Genomic DNA, 11,270 nt, shown 5'->3' with positions numbered 1-11,270 from the left:
TTCCTTAAAAAGAGTGGGATTGCTTATCACTTTGAGCTTTCAAGCCTCACACACAAAAATGAAGCATATCGGCAAGATGAAAGTGAGCGAGCGCTCGCCGTGCGGGAGCATAGTCATAGAGAGGTACCAGTCTCCAGAGACATATCTCATGTCGGCCTATTAAGTGAATCCTCAACGACTCTTTTCTTTCTATCGTCTGGTAGCAACATCAAAACGTATCTACATTATTGTGGACCACTTATTTATTTATTCATTTATTTGTTCATTTATTTATTTATTCATTCATTTATTCATTTATTTATTCCGTTTTCTTTTCACAGGGTAGCCCTTTCAGTTTAAAAAAAAAAAAGATTTACAAAGGGGTCCTGCATAGAAACAATACAAAATACATAGAAAGTTACATACAAAAGTACAGTAAATTTGCACCACTTCCCATCCTCCCCCCCCCCTCCCTCACATATTCACCACAGAGAATCCTCCTGAATTCCATTTTGTTTTATGGGTCCTTGGGCAGATCGTAGGTTAATTATCCATATATGAAAAGATGTTTCCTTTCCAAATAAGCTGATTCCCCTCCCTGGTTTCCGGTCCGGATTTTAAAAAGAAAGCTCTCATGCTGGATGAGTTTGGCTTTGATGGCTTCACTTGATTCGTTCTCAAAGCCAGCGTGATCTTTGGACTATTCACCCAAGTGTATAGCCCAATAGCGTTGTGACAAGGCTAAGACAAGCATGAATAAACACGAAGAATCTCCACTTTCTCCTTTCTTAAAAGGTTTCCTGCTAGTAGGCCTATCAATAGTATCATAATCACTATATCTATTGCTTAGCGTCGCATACATACTACCTGAAGTTTGGCGGATAGACAAGAGTTGGATGTTCCAGAATTGGCGGTCCATGTGGAGGAGCATCGTTTGCCTTAAGAGGAGGTAATTCTACTGCTGAATTTCATTCAAGTTTGACCAGTAGGCCTAATCGAAAATTGAGAGTTTAGCATTAGTACGATCATGGCGATAGTACGTATTCAAAACTCGCCTCGCCCTTTTTGCCTTCTTGGACCTCATGAGGTCGAACTAGACGAGATCTAAAATTATAATTATGTGTCTCGTCAGTAGGCCTAGGTGTGTTCATATTATTTATTAATTTTCTACATTCCCCTGTCCATTTTCTGTTGAGTCCTTTATTGTTCATTAAAAAGCCCACAATATGGGATGAGCATGACAATTACAGTATGGTGACTCATTTATGAGTGGTGTTTATGCCAGTAGTTGATACAGGTGAATTAATACCAGATGAGATTAGGATAAGGAAATGAGGTTTAGTGCAAGCGGCACATCCGCTTGATGTAGGCTCGTGTGCATTGATGTATTTCAAAGAAGTTACTATATAGAGCAAAGAAAGATTAGAAGGAAAAGACAACTAAACATAAGTCTGCCTTTAACCACCATATTTTGTCATTCTACTATTTTACAGTTTTACATACACCTTGTGATGATCAGCTGCTGTACTTAGAAGACTGGCAAAATGGATTTAGCAGAATCTGGTAACCTTCACGGCTTTTGCATGCTGGGGACCATAATTGCTGTGACTCTATTCACACTGCTGGCCTACTTCTCAGCAAAATTCATCCGAGTCTTCTTTCTGATGAGCAAGTTCTACGGACCGTTGGCCCTTCCGATAATTGGGAATGCCCACATGCTCAGCAAAGATCCTAGAGGTCAGTGATCTACTATAACATCAACACTACGGGTGCATGGCTTGGTGTGTAGCAAACCAACTTTCTTTGAAGAATGTCACCAGGTAAAGATGTTTTATCAAAATCTGAAAAAGGGTATCCTCAAATTTGAAATCATATATGTTACTCATCAAAATGTTGGCTTAATTTTCTTAACCCACCAAAATAAGTATTGGAAAATTGTAGAAAAGCTGCTTTTGACAAAAAAAAAAGAGGCGTTTGAGGAGTGCGTTTTAAGTGAACTAGGTCCGTCATTGTGTGAGAAACAAAAGCCACAACCCATCAATTTCCCTGAGAAATTGTTCCTGCAGAAGTTATCACTTTGTCATCTTTGAAATGACACATTTGTATTTTACTGCACATACTGTATTGGACGAAGATTATAATATGCTTGATCCGGTCAAATTCATGAAATCCCCCTCCCCTTTAAAAAAAAAAAATCAAAAAGGAAAAATCATTAAAACAGTAACAAGAAAAATTTTCGCAATTTGAAGGAGAATGTTACGAAAGCTGTGTTTTGTAAAACGTGTACCGAAGTTTAGAATCAGTCATGAATTATGAAACTGCTCAAGTAAAAGGTTTTTAAATATTTGCAATTGAAGTAAACGATTAGAAATGAACAAGAAAGGATTCAAATGAATGAAATTGTGAGGGTTTTTTTTTTAACTTCCTCTGCTTTATAAATCACTAGAGATGTACCATCAAAAGACAAAAATGCATCCCTTTTTGGACTTGATGTTTTCCCGACGGATTTGTATTCATCATCGTGAAATATTCAACTCATGCTGATTGTATATATATATATATATATATATATATATATATATATATATATAATTCTCTGTATTGAATCTTCCATGTCTAACTGCACATTCCACATGGATGGAAAACTTCTAAAAATAAGTTGAAGTGCAGAGAAGTATACAATTCTTCATTCTACTTTATAATAACTCAAAGGTCTAAAAGGGGTTATAAGGGATATGATATAATTCAAACAATACTTGACTAATTCTCCTCTTTTGGGGCTGTCTTTCGTAGATTCACATGACACAGGGAAGAAGAAAATAGTTTGCTAGTGATACAAGATGTATGATGAAGCGTTGTGATTGGTAGAGTCTTGATGAAATGCTGTGCAGACAAAGATAGTTAGAGATCGTCTCATTTAACATACAATATCAAGAAACGGGGTGTTGTAGGCATGATTAATAAACATACGTTGAGTAGCCTGATCTTTTCTTATCCAAATGCAGAAAGAATTCAATGTACAAAATAATTGATGACGGAATATTTTTGAACATTATTTTGTTCCACTGAATTTTGTTCGCAGAGTATTTCTTGTTCATCAAATCCTTGGCAAATGAATATCGTGAGAAGAGTGGCGGTATCATTCGGATTTGGTTTGGTCCATTACCTTCGCTGGTCACTTACAACTGCAAGCATGCTGAGGTAAGAACAGGATGCGTAGAAGCTTGACATGAAAAACCACAACCAAAGTGAAAGAAATTTATAGAATGTTAATTTTTCCGTATTTTCGCAAATCTTCAATATCAGTTACATCACCGTATCATACATGCCCGCGTCGATGTTGGTTTCTTCTAAGTTTCCCGTTGAATATTCACTTAAAGGCACTATTAAACATTTGTGGATGAAACAAAAACCCAGCTTTAGTGCTTCAAAATAGTTCTATAAAAGTGAGTTAGGGATAGAAATAACCAGTGTAAAAATGTTGATCAATCTAATCAATGTTAAGTATCAAGTATAAATGTGATAACTTTAATATTTTTAAATCTCTTGTCTAATTTTTATCAGGTTCATAAGCCATCTTGTCCAATTGCCATCTCGTCTAACGACTGTTTCGGCTAAAAACCATTTAATATAATACTCGTTAGGTCTAAACGACGTAGATAAACTGAGTATTACACTGGTTTGGTAATAGACTAACTGGGCATAGCCTATAAATAGTAATTAGACTATACTGTAATTCTGCCAAGTGCCAGTCTGACCAAGTAGAAATTACACGAAGTGGTTGTTGACGAAATGTAATTAGAATATGTGGAGTGAGACCAAACGCGCATTAGGCAACGGGATCCGTCCAAGTCGCAGTGTATACCGTAGTATGACATATGTGATAAATTCTGTGAATAAGCATATAAAACACATATTTCATGTGTGTGTACATATATATATATAACAAATATATCATCAAGGAAACATTGCATCAAACATTAATGATTTTTTTTAATTGTTTGTAGTCACAAAGCATTGTCCCAGATTCATTTTTTTTTCTAAATTAGTGTAAGCTGCCAAGTGGCATGGCATGATATGCAAATTGAAATCATATAAGGTATATTACGATATAATTAAATGCACAAACTGTAATCACAAAAACCTTTCGCAGGCTGACGTTTATGTGTATATGTTTATATGTGAGCGTTGTTTCTTATGGACATGCTGTGCACATTATGATTTCGGTTGCTGTCACTACAGGAAATACTAAGAAGCAGTCGTCATATCAAGAAAGGATATGCCTACAACTTTTTGCGGCCCTGGCTTGGTCTTGGTTTGATAGTCAGGTAACGAGGAATAGAGTACTGTAAAGGAGCCAGAAAAACTCCCCCACAGTTCACAGTTTCTGCAGTCTGTGTCAGTGAAATCACGTCAGATGCTTGATAATGTAAAAATACCTGATCCTGTCGTGAACACCCATGTTCAGACCTGATTCTCTCCATGTGTATTAAAAGAGATGAATAGTGACAAATTTGTGCGACGTGGTAAATGTTTATGGCTATATGGCAGCAAATCATATTTGGTAATTACAAAGTTGATATATTGTAAGGAACTTGTATCTATAATATAGATCCACTTTCAATACAGCCAAACACTTGAAACGCCAATGTCATATTAATTCCTGGTGGTTTGACAGTTTAGATTAATGTTCAATATACATTGACCTGTGATGACGACATTACCCAAGTTGTTCCTTGCAAAATTCCATCCGCAGCTCTGGAGGGAAGTGGTTCCACCGCCGCAAGATGTTGACGCCAACTTTTCACTTCTCCATCCTCCAAAACTTCATGGATGTCTTCAATGAGCAGAGCAACATCTTGGCCGATAAGCTGGAGCCGTGGGCAAACAAAGCTGATCACGTCAACATATTTCCCCTTGCGACTTATTGTGCTTTGGATATAATTTGCGGTAATCAAAATGTACCAATAAGACCACTTCACAATGTTCACAAGACTGTATAACAGGTGCAGGTGATCAAAAAAAAAAGTGAAAAATTGTTGTAATACTTGAAAAAAAAATAGCGTTTTACAGACTTAAATGAATTAAACCAATGAGAATCAATACGTACAGCACTGGAAAATGCACTATAACAGGCGAGCTTTGACAGGCATGCTTAAAATTATCTGTATTTGATAGCATTGAATGATACTTTATAGAAAGTTGAACACAGAATAACATACATGTACGAACTGCTTTTCAACGGCATTGTTGATATCATGGTCTGCTTTTGTCCTGTGGATCGAAAATTTATGCCATGACCCGAGGTCTCTCCGAAGGTCCTAGGACGGTGTCGAGATCCTGAGGGACAGTGAAGCCCTTTTTACACTTGTGTTTCTTAACCCCGTACTCTCTCTGATCCAGAACTATCACTCGCCCATAATTCCCCTACTAAGCTCTTGTCCGGAGCTTAGGAGAAAATTGACCTTTTTACACTCGTATTTCTTAGTCCGGTACTTTCAAAACCACATGTATATTCATGATTACGCTGTGCACTGTACACGTACACGCACGCACCGGCAGCACTTGATTATCTCGTTTCTGATTGGTCAGTGGGGGTCGGACTTCGTCTCCGTCGCTTAGCCCCGGATTATTTGTTCGTTCTGTTTACACTCGTTTGCTTGGCACCGCAATTACGGTGCTAACCCTGCTATTTTGCAGGGCCAGATAGTACGGGACTATCGGTGGGGCTAGCCCACTTTGGCAAAAACGAGTGTAAACAGAATGTGGGCTAAGGAAAGGGGCTAAGCCCCCCCCCCCCCCCCCCCCTTAGCCCCACCGTTGGTACGGGACTAAGCAAAAATTTGCAAGTGTAAAAAGCCCTTGAGAGGCCTACCAGCAATGGGGAAAGTTACGTAGTCCACGATTATGTTATGTGTTTCGTTTCACGAATAAAGATGAAATGAACTTTCAATAATACTCGCCTCGCAGAGAAGACAATGTCGTCTCCTATATTAAGATGGCGAAATCTGAAAGCTTCTCATCTTGATTTTTCTGATCCGTGAAGGCGAGAAGACGAGATCCAAAATGTCGTCGTTTCGACTTCACTGGTCCGAGAAATCAAGAAGCCTGATATGACTGCCAGATCCCTTCTCCTTGCCTTTATTACCCTTCAAGTTAAGTCATAAGAAGATCTAATATACCACGCCTTCTCGTTGGCACTAATAATTGTGAGCTTCCGTACGCTCAAACAAGGAACATCTACATTTTCTTTCCGAGGGAGAGAGCATTTTGTCTCTTACTATGATAGAGGGGACAACATGTTCATGCATAACATTGCTCAGCTATCATGCTCACTGGGACTCGAACCCTTGTCATTCCATTGATTACGGGGCAGGCTGCCCGAGGCAACTCACGACTCCAAGTGATGTCAGGAAGGAGATCAGATGAGGAGATTAACCCTCTCTGTGCCAGTGAGTCAAGATAATGTGCACAAATTTCACACACAAACCCTTGGACAGGAAGTAAACTTGTCACTCAAAGAGTTAAAAGAGAATGAGGGACGCGGAGAGATAAATAAAAATACAAAGTCAAGAGGATGTGGTAAGTATTCTATTTTGTTTTGTCTAGTCATTGGTAACCACCATGATAGACGAATACATAGATATACGTATGTTTATAATACTTATTTTCTTGTTGTTTCTTTATACCTGTCATGATTCATACAGACACTGCCATGGGGAAATACATCAATGCGCAAGGAGACACCGACAACGAGTATGTCCAGGCTGTCAATAAGTAAGTTCGTTGGCTCCATTGTGTTGTATAGGTCTTTACATGAACCTTGATCGAGTGAAAGAGGAAAAGGTGACATAGGGCATTAATTCTTGCCTTCTGCCTTGATGAAACATATGAGATTTTTTTTTAACAATTGCTGTCGGTCTTTGTGTCATGAAATGTTCCAGACCACGCTTCACAAATTATGAATGGCAACTCATATCCTGCATAATATCTTTGATTCAAGAGGCAAGAATTCTTTTGCCAGTTTTAAGTCAAAGAGACAAAAAGGATGATTGTAATGGCTACGTCCTATGCTACTTTGATTAGAATGTCGCAGCAGATCTCGCTGAGGGCCAGATCTCCATGGATGTGGCCAGATGTAGTTTTCCGCAATCTTGAAGCCGGGGCCAAACAGCGAGAATGTCTCGCCATTCTCCACGGCGTCACTCGTTCAGTGAGTATCATTCAACGCGTATTACCATCATGCGCAAACATCAAGAAGAGGCATTTGAAACTTTTGTAACCGAAACTACGTAATAATCAGCTTTGGTTTCATGTATGATCATGCTGGGGTTTGTGGAGGACGTGTGCGGTAGCACGACAAGTGGGAGTTTATGATACGAAAAAGAAATAGAGGCCTGATTTTCTCAAAACTTCCACTGCTCTGGCCAATTTAATTTCTGTCTTTATATTACAGTCTCTAACGCTTTTACTTTTCTATTCGCTTGGTTTTGTTGCAGTTACTTTCATCAATTAATCCGGACAGTGATGGAGAGATAAGTATAGAGTTGTTTGTTTTTTGGAAATGTTTTGTTTATTTCCATTTTTCCCCCAAAACAGATGATTCGAGAACGACTTCATACATGTCATAAGCCGCCGAAAGACTGTGGTGATGATGAAATCGAGGACATTGCTGGAGAACGGAAACGGTTTGCTTTTCTAGATCTCCTCCTCAAGATGCATCGAGAGGATCCAAGTTTCACCCTGGAGGACATTAAGGAGGAAGTGGATACCTTCATGTTCGCGGTAAAAATTTAGCTCTGATTTATAAATGAATAATTAATTAGTTAATGAATAAGAATATAAATTGCGTAAATTGTCAATTATTATGCCCTCATGAAACATGTTATCGGAAATATTGGTACTCAAAAACTTTCCACTTTCTCCTAGAAACAAATTTGCTTTTTTTTATGTCATAAGTATACTACAGTGTACAGACTGTTCTTTAAGACATCGCTGATATCATTGTCCCAAGGAATCTCAACTCCGTGCTATGACCCGAGAACTTACTCCAAAGGTCATAGAATGAAGTCGAGATCTCGAGGGGCATTAGTCTCTAATATCCCGAATAAAAAAAGTCTTTGTTTGTTTTATAAACTCATAACGAAAAGTCTTTGATAATTTACTTAATATCATTTGATTAACATCATTAGATTTTTCTCAAAAAAATTGGACCACAATGAAATAAGTTGTTACCCACTTGTAGGTTTTTAATATGTTTGTAGCCTATAACAGGGATAGGCATTAGCGGTGGCTCGGCCTGGGGCCATTAAAAATTGTTGTCGGGCCAGCAGATTTACAAAAAGGCTATATATACGTTCGGAAACAATGTTGATTGTTATGTTTCTAATACTTCGGGCCAGAACATTTTTTTTCAGTTACCCAAATTTCTGTCGTAAGGATTTTAGTGGCCCAACTGCCAAAATGGGCCTAGAAAAAAAGCTGATGTCGAGCCCATTGAGTGACATTGACTTTCCTTTGTTGAGCCAGGGTCATGACACTACTGCTGCAGCGATTTCGTGGGCCTTGCTTTTCATTGGTCTTCATCCCGATGTCCAGGAACGCCTCCACGATGAAATGGACCGCGTTTTTGGTAAGATGCGTGCAGAAAAGAAAATGGTTGCAACGGAGACATCAATCCAAACCTTAGCTTTTACCAAGGAATTTCTCTAAGCTTTGCTTTAGCGATTGTGGTCTCAAAAACCCTTTGTATATAGGGCCTATAAACTGTGAGATCCTGATTTTGCATTCTACAAAATGCACATCAACTCATTAGACGACAGCGCCAGAGGTGAAAAGTCGAGACACACGAGTTAGTTCTAAGGGATGGACAGACAACATTATAAGCACATCCAGAGATGAACTATATACACATAGATAATGCATTTTAACGACAATAATGTCAAGAATATTTTTTCTTGTGGTTTGAACATTGTTTTTCCTGACTAAAATCAACAAAGCTTCAGGACAAAGTCGGCCGATAATTAGTCCAGTTCTGGACCCTTTTTATCGATTCTGTTTTTTCGCCGACTGTACGCTAAGCCGAGTGATGGCGCGATCCTCGGGGCAGCAGTTCTCGGGATTGCGCCATCACTCGGCTTAACGCTTAAGAGTCAGCGAAAAAAGAATCGATAAAAAGGGTCCAGAACTAGACTAGCCGAGGGTATGAGGTGACTAGAGAAAGGATGAGATGTATGAAGTTAAGAGAAGAACATTTACTTATTATCACCAAATCTGGTAGTTCATCCAAGATCCATCAAGTATTTAACAGTGTACCAGTCATTTAATTTGTCTGCATCCGACAGGTGACGCTAACCGTCCTGTGACCACAGATGACCTTGCGGAGCTGTCTTACCTGACGTGCGTTGTCAAGGAGACTCTTCGACTGTTTCCATCAGTTCCTGCCATTCAACGGAAATTAGAAGATGATATTGTCTTGGGTAAGTCAACAGTAAGTTATGATCAGCGCTGCACAGCATCTGAACTCAAAGATCAGTGTAGCAAAATATGAGGGTATCTTATCTAATGAAAGGCACTTTGCAGTTACATTTAACACCTCCAGCACGCGTTAACGACATAATCATCATCATCATCATCATCATAATTATGATGCTAATGATAACGATGACGATCATACTAATACACTGATATAAACAAAAAGTTGATTAAAAAATAGATATACATCACAAAATTGTGAACACAAAATGTAATTTCTTACGCTCTTTCTTTTGGTACATCGTTATACACTAGATAAAGTTATAAGGGTATAATAGGTATCTAAGAAGAGAAAGAGAAAAACCAAAAAAAAAAATGTTGCTTCAAACTAAAACGCAAATGCAACGCCAGAATAAGGGATAAACTGACTGCTCTTTTACTTTGTACATGTAATTGCACTTGTGCGTTTATCTTTTCTCCAGACCGTCTTCTCTTCAAACTCTTTGCTAATTTACCGACAGCTTTCTGCCTTCCAATCCCACCAATACATTTTACAGCAATTCTATCAGATTATCATTTTTCCTTTTAGCTAAATATCTCTAAATCCAATCAGCATATCTTTTTATTATGTTACCAGATTATTACACACGTAATTTAACTATGTTTGAATCTACCAAAAGCAAGTCTTATTGTTTTCGCAAAAATGGCTGTGTTTCATTTGTAAAATCATATGTTCAACACAGAAGGCTCTGACATAGATTTGAAATCGAATTTTGATATGAATTTGCAGATGGGAAGGTTGTCCCGAAGGAAGCAACGATCATGATTTCAATCGTCAACCTTCATCGTGACCCGGAACAGTTTCCCGAACCGGAAACATTTAACCCAGATCGCTTCCTACTTGAAGCCAAAGCAAGGCGTCATCCTTACGCTTATATTCCATTTTCTGCCGGGCCAAGAAACTGCATAGGTAATGTATTCTCTAATAAAGGATTTCTTCTTCTTTCTTTCTTTTTTTTTTTTTTTTTTTTTTTGGTCAATTTCATGCCTAAAGGCCCCATTGGCCCATAGTCCCATCTGTTCTGCAGGTTCTTTTTTTTTAACTGTAGATATTCCACTTTTTGGAAATTTTTCGAGATGTTAATCAATTAATACTGTTATTGCATATTCTTGACTAACGAACTTTCTCAGGTCATAACTATCACTGTTATTTGCATATACTCTGTACATTCAAATCATCATGTGTCTGTCTTATTCAAATTATAATCATACAGGTCAGAAATTTGCCATGATGGAGGCCAAGGTCGTCTTGTCCAATCTTCTGAGGAGATTTTCATTCCAGTCCGTCCAGACGATTGACGAAGCAAAACCAATAAACGACTTGATCATAAGACCGATGGAAGGCAAAATCCTCGTCAAAGTTAGCAGGAGAAAGTATACAATGTAATTCTAGGCAACTTTCTCTTTAATACGAGCATGCATTTCCCTTAAGGGAATTGCCTGCGAACTTGCACTCTTCGGGTGACATAGTGACGATGGAATTAACAGGAGTAAAATGAGTCTTGAAACTAGCATCTGCTTATTGGGAGGATATACCAGCCATGTGATAAATTCAGCTGAAATGATAATCAATAAAAATTCAGTATGATCCTTTCGTCTCCGCATCATTAATCTCTGTATATCATAATCATTTTGCGAACTAACATTGGAGTATGGGTAGTTTGAAAATGCATTATTTGTTTTGTCAGATAGTTTGCTGCACTTAAAGCAAGACAACATATAGTAACTGCAATTTTGAATTGAATATCTAAGTAAGA

The 11,270-nt window shown here is 38.3% G+C and overlaps 1 protein-coding gene across 1 annotated transcript; it reads left to right on the top strand.

The window, feature by feature from the left end:
* The first annotated feature begins 1,429 nt into the window (after nt 1–1,429).
* Nucleotides 1,430–10,900, top strand: LOC139720729 (cytochrome P450 4C1-like). The gene is made up of 11 exons (XM_071632085.1): nt 1,430–1,716; nt 3,062–3,180; nt 4,222–4,307; nt 4,736–4,929; nt 6,687–6,756; nt 7,066–7,192; nt 7,579–7,764; nt 8,509–8,611; nt 9,324–9,458; nt 10,244–10,423; nt 10,728–10,900. Exons 1-11 carry the CDS (start codon nt 1,524–1,526, stop codon nt 10,898–10,900), a joined length of 1,566 nt encoding a protein of 521 aa, XP_071488186.1. The 5' UTR covers nt 1,430–1,523.
* Nucleotides 10,901–11,270: the final 370 nt, after the last annotated feature.

This window comes from Diadema antillarum, unplaced genomic scaffold (genome assembly GCF_040938485.1).
Source record: "Diadema antillarum isolate AM-2024a unplaced genomic scaffold, OU_Dant_1.0 scf00000132, whole genome shotgun sequence".
In the NCBI taxonomy this organism is placed as follows: Eukaryota; Metazoa; Echinodermata; class Echinoidea; order Diadematoida; family Diadematidae; genus Diadema; species Diadema antillarum.
This window is presented reverse-complemented; position numbering and strand designations above follow the sequence as displayed.

What these genes read in the sequence shown, in the direction of transcription:
- LOC139720729 (XM_071632085.1), top strand. Translation starts at nt 1,524, where the DNA reads ATGGATTTAGCAGAATCTGGTAACCTTCACGGCTTTTGCATGCTGGGG. An exon ending in GCTCAGCAAAGATCCTAGAG is followed by an intron (nt 1,717 to 3,061) that starts GTCAGTGATCTA and finishes TTTTGTTCGCAG; the next exon opens with AGTATTTCTTGTTCATCAAA. An exon ending in TCCACGGCGTCACTCGTTCA is followed by an intron (nt 7,193 to 7,578) that starts GTGAGTATCATT and finishes CCCCCAAAACAG; the next exon opens with ATGATTCGAGAACGACTTCA.